The sequence below is a fragment of the Sorex fumeus genome, unplaced genomic scaffold, assembly GCF_029834395.1.
Source record: "Sorex fumeus unplaced genomic scaffold, SorFum_2.1 ptg000098l, whole genome shotgun sequence".
Taxonomy (NCBI): domain Eukaryota; kingdom Metazoa; phylum Chordata; class Mammalia; order Eulipotyphla; family Soricidae; genus Sorex; species Sorex fumeus.
In genome coordinates, this window is record NW_026606155.1 from 44,838,986 (window position 1) to 44,857,076 (window position 18,091).

The window sequence follows — 18,091 nt, forward strand, 5'->3', positions numbered from 1 at the left end:
GATCCTGTTGGGAATTGGTGTCATGGGGTCCGGGTGGGGGATCCCTCCATTATACCCCCTTCCTTCCATGAGGGTCAGACTTGCATCATACAATCTGATGCTCGCACACTAATCAACTGCTGGCATGATTGATCCTGCCTTGGCATCTGCTCCTCTGAAGGCCAAGGTGAAGGCATTTGCCAGGGCTCTGTTCTGACAGCTTACACTAGCCCTGGGAGGCCTGGGCAGCGTGCGTACTCAGTGATTCACAAAGTACAGTTGCATCATCACAGCCCAAGGGAAGCAGGAGTGAGACAAGATATGCTTGCACAAGCACATGTGAGCAACTTAGTTCAGTTCTTTCTCTATGCAAATATTTGTAGCACTTCAAATTCAAAATGTAAAGAATGTTCATCAGAATGTTAGCTAGCAAAGTACCATCTGCCATAAATGGAAAAGCTGCTATTAAATTTTATTGAGCTACAACAGCTGAAGCTGCAGAGTCTGGAATGATTTTCTGTTAAAACGCACAGATAAATCTGGGCCAGAATGAGAGTCTAGTGGGTATGGCTCTTGCCTTACATGCAGCTAATGCAAGTTTGATCCTCAGCACCCCATACAGTCTCCAGAGCCCTGCAAGGAGTGACCCCTGAGTGCAGAACATAAGCACTTCCAGGTATGCTGCATCCCTTTAAAAAAAAAAAGATACAGATAAATCCATGTTAAGGACATACTAAATAACAGAGGTGTTCCAGAAAGACCCAAACAGATTTGCAAACAGATAGACTGTATGACAACATGAGGCTGTGTCATTTAAGACTGGATCTACGGAGCATTTTCAAATCATCTAAAGCAGTTTTTCTCAGACTTTCTCCAGCTGTGGTTCTTTTCCATCTTCTTACCTTCCTGTGATTCCCCATCTTACCAGTTGGCCCCCTACTTGCAGTGGCTCCCCATTTACATGATTTCCTCAGTGCCCCTTCTGGAACATCCTAGAGGTCAAAGTCAGCATTCCTTAACCTTTTCACACTATCACAGGCCAGTGAATTCAGGGGGAAGTCCACTGATCGATAGGATCTTTCGCATGGGTTTGCACTCCCACCCACCCATCTTCTACAGTTTCAACAATCTGAATGGGCTTCAATTTTTTTCCCTTTGTGTGATACTCAACTCAGGGGTGAGGGCTCCCAGTTGGACACTGAATCAAGCACTTGGTCTGTTTATTAGTTCAATATCTTGGGTTTTCAACAATAATTTAATATATCTAAGTCGACAGAGGGACTAAAGTCCACCAATTTCAAACTATTTTAGCCAAAACGAAGAAACAGTCCATTCGGCTTTGGTGTCTCCCATGTCTTCCTTTGGACTCTCTAATTCCTCACTCCCCACCCAAATGTCTAGCTTTTAATTTGCTTATCGTGGCTTGAGGGAATAAGGTTTACTCAGCCCTTGCTTCCCCTCATGCCACTGCTCCGCCCTTTCTTCCATCAAGCTGTCAAACTGATGGGACTGTTTCACATCAGCAGGTGAAATGGCTTATGCAGTGATGGTCCTAGTGGTATGCAAAGTTGATTTTGTTTTGGTTTGGGGGCCACATCCTGCAGTGCTCAGGAACTATACCCAGAGGGGTCACTCCTAGTTGTGTCCAGGGTGCTATGCATTACCTGGGGTGAGGAAGAGCGGTGCCAGCAGTGGGCCACACTTTGTGGTGCTTGGGTGTCACTACAGGTGGTACTGAGGGGACCATATATTGCCAGAGATTGGAACCCAGATCTCCTGCATGCAAAGCACAAAGCTTTTGAAGCTGATTTTCTTTTTTTAAAGCACATTTTTTTTCTGATTCATCAAGGGAATTTCCTTCTCAGCCTCTTCTCAAATGTTTTCTTGACCTTGTGCTTAGAGATTTCTCCTAGCAGAGGTCAGAGAGCCAGTTGCAGTGCCAGAGATCAGACTATGTTAGCTACATGCAAGGCAAACACCTTACCCTTTCTATTAGCTCTGCAACTCATAGAATTGGTTATTTTTAATATCATTCTGGAGTGGCTCCCCTCTGCCTCTAAATCTGGATATTTCTGTCTTCATTCAGGTTCTCAAACCCTCCCTTACTGTCTCCCATCACTACTTCCATATGGGCACATCAGTATCGCAGGGCCCGCATATGTCAATCTCAACTCTGGCCCAAAGAACAGGGCCTGATGTTGAGAGAATGAAAAGTTAGATATTGTTCAGAACTCTGATAATTGTACTTCCATGTAAGGTGAAGGCTGTATTTCACTAGAGTCCAATAATCCTCTGGCACCAATGCAACAACTCCAAATACACTTCTTTTGCTTCTTATTCAAAGTAGTCTATTAACCAGCTGTGCTGTGATTTTTTTGGGAAAACTCAATTCTGACAATGGACTGATTCTAAAATAATACATTAGTGCTACTTTGCTAAAGAAGAAAAGGCCTCTGACTTCCTAAAATATCATGTTTGCCTTTGCCAATGTTTACACACACACATTCAAATAAATGCCCCCAAACCTGGAGGTGAGCTGTACAAAGATCATCCTGTACTGCAGATGAACACAGGCTGCTTTGTTCCCTGTAAACAAGGCAACTAGCTCTGTAAGCAGCGCTCCCCTTTCCCACACACAGACCCTTCTCTACACAGCCCCTCCACATTTTAAAATAGAAGCTCCTTCAGACCTGAGGCCCCAAGTGAAAGTCCCTCCCCCACACACTTAATCCCTCTGAAGAGCCAACTCAGATCTTCCTGACCTAATAGGGTGCTCTGAACTTGGTGAGCCTAGGGTTTAAGGAGCCCAAATCCCCGAGTCCTCAAAATCTAAAGGAGGGTGGGAGCAATGGATACAGCGGGTCAGGGTGCTTGCCTTGTTGCGGCTGACCAGGGTTCAATCCCTAGGACCCCATATGGTCCTTCAAAATCCTGCCAGGGGTGATCCCTAAGCACAGAGCCAGGAGTAAGTCCCGGGGCACCTCCGGGTGTGGCTTAGAAAACTAACTAAATAAATAAATGCAAAGGAAGAGTCCTAGGTTTTATTTTGAGGTCTGGGTCCAAGATTAGGCACAGCCAAGGACTGACAAGGTGAGGGGGACAAGTCAAAACTTTCTAACCTTTTGCAAGACGCCTGGGGATAGCAGAGAAAGCCCCCACAAGCCGTCGCGAAGCCTAGGTTTCCTATCAGCACCTGTCCACACCCGGACATCCTTCGTGCCCCCCCAGAATCGAGAGTGCGGAGGAAGACAAATCCTGCTTGCGCCGATCTTGCGGCCCCGGAAAGGAGCCTCTGAGTGTCTACGTGCCGAACCCCACCTCCACCCGCCCGCCCCGCTGCGTCCCGCGGCCGCTCCCACCCGCCGGGCCCCCGCGGTCCCGTGAGCCGAGAGCGGTAGAGGGGGTGGCGCCGTGCTTGGGGGGGTGGAGGCAGGGGAGGGCGGAGCCCCAACTTTCCTCCGAAGGCCAGGACTCGGGGCGCGGCTCCGCCCCGTCCTGCAGCCAGGTCCTTCGGGCAGGCTGTTCGGCCCGTGCAGCTCGTCCCGTCCGTGCGTCCCGCGCGCTCGTCCGTCGCTCCGTCCGGTCCGTGCGCGTTCGTCCCGCTCGCTCGTCCCGCTTGCCCGTCGGCCCCGTCCCGCCAGCCGACATGGCCAAGCCCGTGACCGACCAGGAGAAGCGGCGGCAGATCAGCATCCGCGGCATCGTGGGAGTGGAGAACGTGGCCGAGCTGAAAAAGGGGTTCAACCGGCACCTGCACTTCACTTTGGTCAAGGACCGCAACGTGGCCACCCCCCGCGACTACTACTTCGCGCTGGCGCACACGGTGCGCGACCACCTGGTGGGGCGCTGGATCCGCACGCAGCAGCATTACTACGAAAAGTGCCCCAAGGTACCCGGCCCGGGCGCGACGGCATCTCTCTGTGCGTCCCCGAGAACCCCCGGGCCGCCCTCCAGCCGCGCTTTCAGGGGACCCCCCTCCAAGGGTCCTCACCCGTCGGGGGGCGGCGGCGACGGAGGCGGCCGGGCCAAGGAGGGCCCTCCTGTCCCGGCTCTAGTGTCTAGTGGGAAATAGTGGGGAAGCGCACCCCTATCAAGTCCAGGGAGACAGAAACGTGCCTAGAGGGCGGGTGAGCCATGCCTGTTCCCTGACACCCAGCCCTAAACTTCAGTGCAGGCTGGTGCTCCGGGACCACCCTGTCTCCCTTGCCCGTGTCCGCAAGAGACTCCTTTCAGGTTCTTGTAAGCAGCAGGGCTCCGCTGGCCTTTAATGGGGCAGGCGGGGGGGTGGGGGGGTGGCCTCCTCTTGCTGTGTACTTGCTCCACCAGCGCCCTAGGCGCCTGGACACTAAGGAAGGAACACGAAAAGTCCAGCCTGGGTGTAACCTGGCATATGCAGATCTGCAGATAGTATGGAAGTCACAGAGTGGAGGGGATGGAGGGGATGGTGCAGGAAAGAACTTGGTGGTACTCTGGAGCTTCACAGAGGAGTGGGGGGCTGGGGTGGGGGAACCTGAGTGGCTCCTAGTTGGACCAGCTCCAGGCTTGCAGAATTGGAGGCCCATAAGCCCCAGTAGGTGCTGGACACTCAGCCATACCCCCAGGTTGCTGCAGAGGAAAGCTGTGCTTCCACCATCTGACCCAGCCCCTCAGCAGAGCGCCTGGGAGAGAGTGCCCCAGGGTTCTTGGGGCAAACAGAGAAAAGCTGTCAGCGCTTTGCAGGTGTGGGAAAGTGGGGTGGGGAGGAGGACTGAGAGGCCCTGGCAGAGGGAGTGTGTTGTGCTCTGGGTGAGGGTTTAGGGGGAGAGGCCCCCTGGCTGGAGGAGGGTAGGAGCCTCTCTTGGGAGAGGAAACTGGAAAGGCGGGTTGTTGGAGATCACGGAGGTGGCGTGTAAATGCAAGAAGCTTTTTTTTTTTTTTTTTTTTTTTTTTTTTTTAGTGAAACACCATGAGATACAGTTGTAGACTTACAAGTTTTTGTGCTTGGGTTTCACTTATACAATGATCGAGTACCCATCCCACCACCAGTGCCCATTCTCCACCCCCACCAATCCCAGTATCCCTCCCACACACCCCCTACCCCCATACCACCCTGCCTCTCTGGCAGGGCACTCCCTTTTGTTCTCTCTCTCCTTTTGGGTGCTGTGGTTTGCAGAAGAGGCATTGGATGGCAATCATGTTCAGTCTATAGTCTACTTTCAGGAGGTTCACTCCATGGCTTCAAGGCCAGCCGCACACTCTAGGGGTAAAGGCAGCTCAGATAGAGAAGGGAGCACCAAATAAAGGGTGCTGGGAAGATCCATCCAGGATGGGAGATGCATGCTACAAGAAGCTTTCTTAATATGGAACAACGCAGAGAATAGTGCAGACACCCAGAACGCAAAAAAAAAAAAAAAAAAACCCACTTCTCATAGTGAAAAACTGCAGCGTCAACAAAGCTTTTCCATGGAGAGTAATGCCATGGCCTAGGGCTCCAAGAAAGGGAGCAGCTATTTTTTTCTCAGCGTGGGGGTTGGGCCACACTCTGGCTCTGCACTCAGGAATCATACCTAGAAAGGCTCAGAGGACCATAAGTGGTGCTGGGGATCAAATCTGGCAGGTCACGTAGAGCACATGCAAGGCAAGCTCCTTATCTGCAATGTGTCAGGCTCAAAGTAACAACTATTTGGCCTTAGAGAACACTCTGTGCCTCTGCGTATTTACTGAATCTTCATTTGTCCAGAGCGGAAGCTACTAAGCACACCAGATTGCCCCTGACATAAAATTTTAATTTTTAAACTTTTGAGTTGGAGAAAGAGATATAGAGCCATATTTTAGAACCACACCCCCATTCCCAGCCATTCTCCCCCTCTAACACTTTAGCACCATGGTTTTTCGTGTTTTTCCCTCTGGTGGTTTGTCAGGTCTGTAGTGATTTTCTTGGGTCCCTAGCATGTACCTTTGCTGGGCCCACCATTTCTCCTTGAATACTTGAGTAAATAAACCAGATACTCTGACCTTGACATTCTGGGAAGACTGCAGAACCAGCAGAGTGTTTAAGCTTCTCTCCCACTTCCGGGCCCCTCCACCCCAGCACTCTAGTAAAACTGCCAATGAATTCCTAGTCTGGATCTCCATCTGAAGTCTTTCTCAAACTCCGTTCCCACTCTTCTCAGTGCTTTATGAGTGCATCTAGACCTCTCCCTTTTACCTCAAATTCAAATCATTCTCTCCCAAGCCTGCCTTCTCCAGTTGCTGCGAAATCAATGGCATGACAGTTACCCAGAGCAAAATTTGCCTCACCTTCCTCCTGTGTTCCCCATTCAACAGGTTGTCACCTTCTGCTGGTTTCTGCAGGGTTTTTTGGGTTTGTTGTTGTTGTTGTTGTTGTTTTGTTTTGTTTTGTTTTGCTTTTTGGGTCACACCTGGCGATGTATAGGGGATACTCCTGACTCTGCACTCAGGAATTACTCCTGGCAGTGCTCGGGTGACCATATGGGATGCTGGGAATTGAACCTGGGTCAGCTGCGTGCAAGGCAAATGCCCTACCCGCTGTGCTATCACTCCAGCCTCTGCAGTTTTCCTCCAAATTACCCACTTGCCACCATTCTCGCCTCTTGGCCTCAGTGAACTCCTGGTCTCTGAATACATTGCTTAGTTATTACCTGCTTCCTGCCACAGACAACTAGTAGACATGCTTAATTTGGCCAGCAAAATAAATGCTCCGGGGCATGCCATGAACTTGCCAATACTCCTTGTTGTTTTATGTGACCTCCAGTACAAATTTTCTTTCTCTGCTGTCCTGGAGGCCTAGAGTTTTCAGCCAACTATGCTTTGTTTTTATATGCCCCTTTGCTGCCAATAATAACAGTTTTCAGGCTCTGCAGGCCCTCCTTAGCCCAAGTAAACCAGTCCTTCCCATCTCATCTCCTGTTATTTGCCTTATTGTCCCTCAAAACCAAGGTGCTGGTCTGTCCATCCCTCTGTGCTTGCCCTGGGAGTTCTTCCCCTACAGTCACTGAGCTCTTCTCCCGCCTGTCCTGTAAGAACCACCTCTTGCAGGAGGTTGCCACGCATTTTCCTTTGCCATGTGGGCGAGATACTCTCAGTAGCTTCCAGGCTCTCTGAGAGGGGTGAAGGAATTGAACCCGGATCGCCCAAGTCGGTGTGTATGCCAAACACAGTAACAACAAGTCTCACAATGGAGATGTTACTGGGCCCGATGAACAAGGGAGGACAGTGCTACTGTGCTACAGTGCTACTTTGTCCTTGAGTAGTGCTACAATTATCTTCTAAACATTGTTTTTTTAAAATCTCTATTTTAAGTCTTTAAAGATGTTCACTTTTGAAGGAAATATTAGTTGTTTGTACATATAATTTATAAGTAAAGTAAAGTAAAGGCCCTCCCGTTGATCATCGATTTGCTCGAGCGGGCCCAGTAACGTCTCCATTGGAGACTTTGTTGTTACTGTGTCTGGCATATCGAATACTCTCGGTAGCTTGCCGGGCTCTCCGAGAGGGGCGGAGGAATCGAACTCGGGTCGGTCATGTTGGCCATTTGTAAAGCAAATGCCCTACCGCTGTGCTATCGCTCCAGCCCATATATAATTTATAAAGTGCATTAAAAATGCTTGAATTTTTTTTCTCAGAGACTACTAAAAGAATAGGTAGGGCGATTGATCAAGGTCTTTCTCTATCCTCCCAATATAAGTAAAGTTCCCACACATTTTTTTAAAAGGTTATTTATGAAAAAATAGGAAATTGCCTTAAACGCCTGTTCTTATAAAGTCTGTCATGTGACCGGTATTCTGTATTGCTTAATTCTGAGCAACAGCGTTTCTTAACAACTTTGAAATGCCCTAAAATGTCTTAAGTCGATGGTAATTTGGAATCACTAAATAGATGGTCAACACATTTAACAGATAAAGTCATTATTCCTGAGTGTAAGCAATTCTTCACAGCAGCAAGAACTGTGTGTCTATCTACACATATGCTGCGTGCACATATGTATATCTATATATGCTGTTATTGCAACCAAGCTTCTTATAGATCACTAAAAAGTAAAAAATCAGTGTGTACTGTCCATATTACAGAGATCCTAAAAATATACATAGAAAAGAATGAAAAAAATGGCCCTGATATTATACAAATGGGTGTTTGTGACTTGAGCTTCTCCTTCCTGTAATATTGCATCCTTCTTACAGGGGCCCGCCAAGGGTTTGAGGAGCATCATGCATCTCTTTGACGTGTATCTGCCTCTTGAAGGAGATTTTTTTCCAACTCACACAAAGTAGCTGATAAACTGATGAGGGCCCTAACAATAGCCTCTAGATATTTAAGCTATTCGATCAGGTATGATATATGATCCTCCCACTCCACCACTAGCACTGACCAGGAGTGATCCCTGAGCTCAGACCTTCACTTCACAACAGATTTAAGTCTTGGACACTGCTGGATATGGCCCAGTAAATCAATAAGTATCTAAATTATTTGAATCAAAGTCATAATGAGGTGTTTTGGAAAATAGTGCTCAGTAACCCACTAAGATACAGATGTTGACGCGCTGTGTGAAAACTTAAAAATCATTGTTTTATAAAAATACTAAAATTTCTCAATAAACATTTTCATATATTTCAAGTATATTTATATATCTAATAGTTAGTCTTATATATATTTAATGTATTAAACTATGTTAATTATTATATTTTAGACTTAATCAATTTTTTTTGGCTTTTTGGGTAACACCTGATGATACACAGGGGTTATTCCTGGCTTTGCACTCAGGAATTACTCCTGGCGGTGCTCAGGGCACTATATGGGATGCTGGGAATTGAACCCAGGTCGGCCACATGCAAGCAGACGCCCTACTTGCTGTACTATCGCTCGAGCCCCTTATCAAATTCTTTTTGATTTCTTCTTTTCCTTTGAGAAATAGGAGATTCCCTAAAACTTGAGTTTATTTTGAGCATTTAGAGATTTTAATTGTTTCGTGTTCATGGGAGGGAGCAAGAGCTGGTAAGGAAGCTAAGATATTGTGAAAGGAAATAATAACATTACTCACTGATCCTGGGTTTTGGTTTATTTTTATTTTAATTTTTTAGTTAACAGTACTTGTCTTTTTAAAAGTTTTAGGCAACCTGATCTTTGCACTGCTCATTTCAACTCTTGTGTTTACCTGGCTTTTACTGCGTCCAAGGAACACAGTTTTTAAGTTGACAGAGAATTTCCCATTCACCTGTAAATTTCACATAGCCTTTTGTTATTGCTAATTCAAAAATTTGCTAGAATAATTTTAACTCTAACACAATTGTAATATTATGAGTCAGGAGGAATAATTTCTAGTCATTAAGAATATTCTAAGAAAGTGGGTCCTTGTACTTATTGACGGACATGAGAGGGTCACAGCCACCACAACATTCTGTAACATTTTACAAAAGAATTATGAGCTATGACACTCTGACTTTGTCCAAATCATATACCTGATTTATGAAATTTATAAGCAGGAAGTGAAAAACAAAATATTAACTCTAATTGGATGGATGAATGCTTCTCCCTTATCCCCCATACCACCACCCCACCTCCCCTGGAGCTAAAATAAACTCCGCTTCCCCCAAAATATGGTATAAAATGGTTGTCCTAGTGCCAGTTGTCAGTAGTACTTTTATTTAGCCATTGATACTTCTATAAGAATCACATTGGAACTTGTGTTAAAGTAAGCCCACTTGCATGCTTTGTGTTGGTGACCTTGTGTTTTTGTGCTAAGTAAAATTGGATTCAGATTTGGCCTGACTTCTTCTTTCCTTGTTTCAGAGGGTTTATTACCTCTCTTTGGAATTTTACATGGGTCGAGCATTACAGAACACCATGATCAACCTTGGCCTACAGAATGCCTGTGATGAGGCCATTTACCAGGTACATTGTTTCTGTTGCTCTCTCATTCTCACCTCTTACATTTCCAGTTCAATCAGAATCACAACGTTTACTTGGGGCTTCTGTCTCCTTTTTCCAAGTCATCCAAGTTTGAGTTCTATTTGTATAAATTTGTATAAGTTCTATTTGTAAAGATAATAAACTTTTAAAATTCCATCATTCTATGATCTTTATTGCTTAAAGAGAAATAAAAACATTTCCTCCTTGAATGAGAAATCTGTCTCTGTATATTTGTTTTTAAGAACATATTTAACTATTTCTTAACATATTTAGCTATTTACATACATACTATTTAACTATTTAACATAATAAATACTATTTAACATATTTAACTATTTCTTCCCATAAACTTTAGGTATTTTCATTCCAAAGAAAGACAAATGGGTATTTGCAAAGACATATTCTAAATAGGACACTATCCTCCCTGCTCACCTTTCTTAGTGTGGGATTGTTGCCAGCTGCTTGTCACTGAGAACTTGTTTCCTTGACAGAAGCTAACTTTTTGTTTTCTATGGGAAAACCACTGCCACTTCTCTCTACTCTCCTATTTCCCCCAATATCAGCTGAAAATTGCTATGCTCTGGATTATCAATTAATGAGGTAGATTAAAGAGATCCAGGAATACTTGTTCAGAGTTTATTTCCAGACTTTTAATTTTTTTAATAGTAAATATTAGCGTTAGCAGTTGATTTGCACAAGGACCCCAGTAAAGACAAGTCACAGGGAGCAAATCTGAAAATTGTGTACAGAACTAGTTCATTGTTGAAGTCCTAGAAGATTTAGTTCTCCAGACTTGTATGAGAAAGCATCTATTGGTCTAAAGTAGAGATCCAAATAAGTGATTTCATAGAAATTGGGCCGTCAGCTTCAAACACAGTTATGCATATGTTTTCAAATATGTAAAATATGCTTCCATCTTTAATGATATATGATTTCATAGATTGCATCACTCTCATATCATACAGGAGTCATTTCGCAACTGACCATTGTTAACCAAGTATGGACTAGATTATTATCTGGTCAACATAGGACAGGCCATTTCATTTATCTGGTCATCAACTTCCTCTTTGTAAAAAAACAAAGTGAGCTTCAGGCTGCAGAATGCTGACCTGAGTTGATGCTGTGCTGGGGTGACAGGGGAGCTGGCTGGAAACAAATCTCGTTCAACCCCATGATCACAGATGCCATTCTCCACCTGTGCTCCTGTGTTCTTTCCTATGTCGGAGAAGTGGAGAATTTTAACCCTATCCAGCAAGCCCAGGGCTAAGGTGTCCCTGTTCATTCCTGCTATCTGGCTGCAAGTCTCATGGGCAGTGACTCACTAACTGATTAGGGGTTAGTAACCATTGACCCTTCTGAGTAAATATGTTCTGTTCATAAAAAAAAAGATGAACTTTAGTCCATCCCAGAAAGTCTGACCGTACACTTTTTGTAATTTTTAAAATCTTTCAGCCCAGTTAGTGTTCACTTGGGACTAAACAATTTCTGAGGTTTTGCCACAACAGCATAAAAATAATGTTTAAAATGGTAATAACTAACACTTCCTAAGGAATGTCTGACCAGGAATAATTCTAATAGCTTTGTTTATATAATCTCTTTTACCACAAAGCAACCTTAAGTGATGTACATACAGTTATGCTTTATTATTTAAGTGCAAGAGATGAGATATGAAGATATTTAGTAGCTTGCCCAGGATCCTATAACTAAGACGTAAAAGTCTATAATGGACATTTGGAGCCCACGTCCTTTTCCAAGTTTCAGCTGTGCCATCTCCTACAGTCTGTAGTCACTAGCCTCTGTAATGGACAATGGAAGCAGAACCAAACTGCAGAGAGGCTGATAGGATCCAGTACCCAAATAAAACTGGGGCCAGAGCTTCAGGAAGTACCCGTGTTCCCCTAAGTGGCCACATAGGTATCCCTATTGAATGTTATTTTCTTTCATCACCAGCTTGGACTGGACATCGAAGAGTTAGAAGAAATTGAAGAAGACGCTGGGCTTGGCAATGGTGGTCTTGGGAGGCTTGCTGGTAAGTGGCATTGTGAGCGTGCTCCATTCCCTCACCAAGGATGCCTTCTCAGATTCCACACACACCATGCCTAGAAAATCCAGATGAACTTGCCAGTCAGAGTGCTGTGTGTGACCTGATTATAACTTGGTTTTGAGTTTGCATTGTGGCTTGATCAGTTCTGAAGAAAGAATAAAAAAAAAAGGAACTTGAACAAGAGAAGCATTGCTTAAAGCCCACTTAAGCAGATCCTTCCTGTGTACTTAAGGTTTCCGCAGTGGCCCTTTCTCTTCACTGCTGTTTGTTTAGAGCTGCTCAATGTGTGCTGTGTGGTGTAACATGAGTTAGTTGACCATTGTCTTACCTGGTGCACTTGACAACTTGCTTTGTGATAGGTTTGAGGTAGTGATACACATGTATTTATTATAGGTATGATTTTGTTCATTAATAGCTATTATTGTTTGGATGCAATCTGAGTTCTTTGCCTTATCTAGGAAATTACTTTTTAGTAAATATAGAGGAAAGCACTAAAAACATAATAATAGTTGGAGACAGTAGTGGATAAGGTGCTGGCCTTGCACACAGCCAACCCAAGTTCAGTCCTTGGCACCTCCAAGAGTGATCTCTGAGTGTAAAAGCAGTAGTAAGCCTGAGTACTGCTGGGCGTGAATAATCCAAAATATAATAAAAAAAATCCAAAAATCCAAGAGTAATCCAAATATATATATAATACAAATTTCATTAAACTAGAAATATGCATCTTTGTGACCAAGCAGTTCTACTTCCTGATAGAGACCCTCAAGGCAACACTTAAACATGTGTATAAGGAAGCATGTGAGGGAAAAATAATTGTTGCAGTATTAATTATAGAGGCAAAATAATGTTCTGCTGTTCATTGATAAGAGACTAAGTAAATAGGTTGTGGAATATCCATACTATAGAATAATGTGTAGCAGCTGGAAAGAATAAAATTGATCCATCTGTACTTCTCTAAGTAACCTTCCACAGGGAAACAAAAAACAAATATTAAGAAACAAGTTACATTAAAAATACATTCAGGGTCCAGAGAGATAGAGATAGCAGTACAGTCTTCCAAGCCCTGAGTGCAGAGCCAGAAGTAAGCCCTGAGCGCCAGAGGGTGTGGCCAAAAAACCAAACCAAAGACCAATAACAGTAACAACAAAAAAAAAACATTCAATATGATACTATTTACACATATTTCAAAAATTATTATATTTTATGAAGGTTGGAAAGATAGCTCAAAAGGCTGATAGGAGGCACCAAGTCAGACCCCTGGAAACACATGTTTCCCCCACGACTCCCAGTACTACTAGGTGTATTCCTTGTGGCCCCCAGAACTGCTGGGCTGGAGCAGCATCGCATCACTGGCCTGGACACTGGACAGTCCCACCCAGTTGGCCAAATATTGCTGGGAGTGGTCTCTGGGCTCATGAGCATTGCTTGGGAGGCCCCCAAAATCAATATTTTCTGTATGTACATAAATAAACCCACAAAAATGTCTGGAATGTGGGATACTACTACTCCCCTTGGTGATCTTCCCTAGAGAAATGTACAGAATTGGGGATGGCCATAGAAGGAGATATTAACCCTGTCTCTAATGTTTTTGCATTTTTTTAGAAGGGCAAGGTATTGTGTCTTACTTGCAAAATTTAAATACCATAATAAAAATGTACTCACATATATATATTTATCAGGTGGTACATTGTAGCACTGTAGCACTGTCGTCTAATTGTTCATCGATGTGCTTTAGTGGGCACCAGTAATGTCTCCATTTGTCCCTGTCTCGTGCTAGTGTAGCCAATGACATCTGCTCGCTCCAGGAACACCAAGTGAGACTTGTTGTTACTGTTTTTTTGCATATCAAATATGCCATGGGTAGTTTGCCGGGCTCTGCTGTGTGGGTAGGATACTCTCGGTAGCTTGCTGGGCTCTCCAAGAGGGACAGAGGAATCAAACCTGGGTCAGCCACGTGCAAGCTTGTGCTATCATTCCAGCCCAGGTGGTACTCTATGAAAAGTGTTTCTTCTCTTCCAGAAACAGTTCTAAAATCAACTTTACAAGGATTTCCAAGTTACTAGATACCCTTTTTCACGTGTTTCACATTATTTGATCCTTAGTGTCAATGTGCTTTAACATGGCCACTAGTCAAAGAAAAACACTGTCTTCAGGTATTTGTTAGCTGGTGAAGTGAAATATCAGATTATTTGATTCTTGCTGTGTAAAAGAAAGTCAAACAAATCTGTGATATGCACATCTCAGAACAATAGCCAGCTCCCTTAGGTAAAGCCCAGAACTGCCATATTTGTTGTCTCCTTTAGCCCTCATATGCCAACATTAATGACCACAACCTTGGGTGCTAAGTTAAAGAGTGAAGTGTGAATAGAGCTGAATGATTCTCACTCAATAACCTCATCTCTTACCTGACAGATAACATTAACATCCTGTTCTGGGCAGGCTCTAGAAATAATTTGAGGGCCAGGGGTGGAGCATGTGCCTGGTGTTCATGAGTTTTGTCCCCGGAAAACTTCACCTGAGCACACTCCATTGCCGGGCCTGCGCTCTGAGCCATCAGGTCCACACTCAGTATTGTTGGGAGTGGCTCTGAGCCTCTGAGCACTAATGGAGAGGCACCTAATAAAAAACATCTATAATAATTTTATCAGGACCCAGACAAAATAAATAGTCACCTCTACACAGGAGCTAGAACAAAACCCATGGCATGGGGCCTGGAAGACTATAGTGATAGTCCAGTCCATTGGAAGCCTGGACTTGGCCTTTGCAGATATGTTTCAGGGGTCTACGATGAACCTAACTCCCACCTTTCTGCTTACTCTAAAGTTTTCATGTTCTTTTTTCCTTTCAGAACCTCTTGCACATTTCCTTAATCTCTATTTGCTCCTCAGTTCAAATTCCTGAGGAGGACAATGTGATTAGTGTGACCCTTAAGTTTATACCAGCTACACGTTAGATCCCTCCCCAGCCTGGGGATTGGTTGCTTTGGATCAGGTGCTCTTGCATTGATTCTCTTGGCTACATGTAGCAGAAAACCTAGCAAAAGCCCATGAACCCTCAAGGACTTACACAAGCTACCACAGAACAACAAATGCAGAGGTTGGGCCTTTCCAAGATTGGATTATTCAGCAGCCCAAGTATTCAGGTTCTAGCTCTGTTTTATTTTGGCTTTTCTGTCTGAGAAAAATAGGACAGCAGCAAGGACATTTTTGTTGTTATTGTTGTTGTTGTTGTTGTTGTTTTTGGGTCACACCTGACGATGCAGAGGTTATTCCTGGCTCATGCACTCAGGAATTACTCCTGGCGGTGCTCAGGGTACCATATGGGATGCTGGGAATCGAACCCAAGTTGGTTGTGAGCAAGGTAGACACCCTACCCACTGGGCTATCGCTCCAGCCCCAAGGACATATATTTTTTTTACAGTAACCAGGGGAGCAAGCAGTGGGAAGGGGGACCACAGTGGCCACTCCTGGCAATGCTCAACCTGTGTAGGCTGGCCAGTTTCAGGTTCAAACTGGGTAGTTCTTGCCAGTGCTTGGGAGGCAACAGGCCTACTCTTGATGATGGTAGTTAATGTTTTGCTGGGAATCAAATTCATGACCTTGCACTTGCTCTGCCACATTGACCCATATTGTATCCCTGGCCCATATCTCTTATCCCAAAGGCCTCTGCACCCAAAACTTATTGCATCTCTCATTAAACTGAATGTCATTGCATGTCCATGACAACACCAGTCACTGATGAAGGAAATAGAGTTCCCATGATTGGCCTAATCAAACATGATTCACTTCCGAGTTCAGCCCCTGACAGTATCCGGCCTCCACCTAGTTGAACAACACAGGAATTCTTTTAGCAGAAATAGTCTATAGGAGATGCCCAGTGAGACACTCAAGTGGTCACATATAAGTTGTACTCTCCTGCGGGCTGTCTTCATACAGCGACCTGGACCAGAGCTCCCTTAGAAAGGGCAGTAATAAACATTTCTCAAATAGGTCAGCTTCTTTATCTGTTCTCAAGTGCCAGCTTGCACACAGTGGTTCTTTATAGCTGGTGAGGTAATAAATTATGTTTGATTTCTTCTTTATATGTCTTGTATTTTAGTGTTAATCATTTAAATGGAAAAAGTTGATATTTAAAAAGTTAACACCCACTGAGTGCTTTTAAAAAAGGTGTGGTTCAAAAAAATGCTTCTTGGCAGTCATAATTTTTTAGAGAGAAGCTTGAAATTCTGACTAACCTTAATGACTTTGCCTGTGGTGTATCTCCATATAACTTAGCCTGCTTCCTGGATTCCATGGCAACCCTGGGACTTGCAGCCTATGGATATGGCATTCGGTACGAATATGGAATTTTCAATCAGAAGATCCGAGATGGATGGCAAGTATGTGGATCATTTTTTTAAAAAATTTTGTCATTCAACTCCTATTTCATAATGCTTCTTCATAGTGTTTGTCATTTATAAACACCACACATGGAGCTTTACTAATTTTTTTGTCATTTGACATCAGTAGATCCTACTAATCTCCCCTCAATGAGATGTACATTCTCAATGAACAGAGAGTCTTCCGAAGTTATTCATTCATTCAGGCCACATCCACAGCATCTTGAGCACAAGGCACTCTGAAAATATTAACACTGACTGCCTGAATAGGTGACATCATTCTTATTAGCAGCATGCAGAGTGGAGGGGCATCACATTTGATTCGTGCTCTCCCCATAACCCTTGAGAGTAGAAAGCCTGTCACCATTTTGTTGGTAAGGAAACTGACTCATTCAGATCACAATGCTGACGAATGTGGTTCTGTGGCCCCCGCTTTCCAGGTCCACATTTAGCAATCTTCTTTATACTCAGGGTTCTCCTCCTTAGTAGAAATGTGGTTGAAAAGAAATAACCTAAATATTTTCAATTTTAATAATATGAAAGCAGGCAATCATATTAACTGCCCTAGCAAATATATTTACTAGGTAGAATTAGAGTGTTCCATGGAAATTTGCATGCACATATAAACCATATACTCTAATGGTTGTCATTTTACTTTTTACATAACCACATCAGATTTATTGGTGTCTCTTTAATTTTGGGAACTCTTTGAGTCTGCACTTCATCCTAGCATGGATTTTGCCCTGATGTTAAGTGTGAATTAGACTTTCCTCTCCCAGTCTTCCCATCATACATACAATTAATGAAGAGATTCTGGATTTGATTTTCACAAAGACTGAGTCTTCTGCACTCCTCCCTCATTTCCAGGAGTCAGTGTGAGGGAAGCATGCTAAGGGTTGGACTTAGGATGGGACTCATTCCTGAGAGAGAAAGAATAAGAAATATCCAGGGCCACTGCCACCTTCACTCAGAATTTGAAGACTCTCTAGGACAAGGAACTCAAAAGATGTGGTATGATGAGAGAATGTGCCAAGAAGCAAGAAAGTCTCTGAGGGAGGATATCGGGAACTTACTAAGAGACAAACTTAGCAGTGCTGTGCATCTTCTTCAATAAAGTAAAACCTAGAAGGAAGCATTGTGGAAGTAATAAAAGGGGTTTTTTTTGCGGGGGGCGGGGGAGTGAGGCACAGAGATAGTATAGGGGTATGGCACCACATATGATTGCCTAATCCCTGAGTACCACCAGGTATGACCCAAAAACCAAAAAAGAAAAAAACACATATTTGGACATGTTTGCATTCCAAACCCCAAAGAGGAAACTCACACCCCAAGCCCCAAGCCCACCTCACCTAATGTCTGCATGCAAAGTTTTTAAATCAGGATGCTTTTGCATATCTTTATCATTTCTAGTTGTAGTTTTGTGACTTTAAATTTCTTTCTTGTTAAAAGTGCTTTACTATTCGTAACACAAGCTAGCACCGTAGCTCTGTCCTGTAGCACTGTCCTCCTGTTGTTCATGGATTTGCTAACATCTCCATTGTGAGATACTCTCGGTACCTTTCCGAGCTCTCAGAGAGGGGCGGAGGAATCTAACCTGGCTCTGCAGGGCTGGCCACACACAAGGCAAACGCCCTACCGAATACATGCTAATCACGTCTAATTTAACTAGCTTCTTGTTGACTGAAAAATAGCATTAATTTTGTGTACATGTGTTCTCCTGACTGAATGAGCAGAAATCTAGATTTAAATTCTGAATTGTAGTTGCTTTGCATCATTATGTCAAT

The 18,091-nt window shown here is 44.0% G+C and overlaps 1 protein-coding gene across 1 annotated transcript in view; it reads left to right on the forward strand.

Annotated features, from left to right (window-relative positions):
• The first annotated feature begins 3,466 nt into the window (after nt 1–3,466).
• The window catches only part of PYGL (glycogen phosphorylase L), a 37,667-nt gene continuing 23,042 nt past the window's right edge, over nt 3,467–18,091 (forward strand). The window contains exons 1-4 of the mRNA XM_056134192.1: nt 3,467–3,868; nt 9,766–9,867; nt 11,836–11,914; nt 16,204–16,307. Of these exons, the coding sequence (XP_055990167.1) occupies nt 3,626–3,868; nt 9,766–9,867; nt 11,836–11,914; nt 16,204–16,307 (528 nt within the window). The 5' untranslated portion in view covers nt 3,467–3,625. The remainder of the gene's footprint in view (nt 3,869–9,765; nt 9,868–11,835; nt 11,915–16,203; nt 16,308–18,091) is intronic.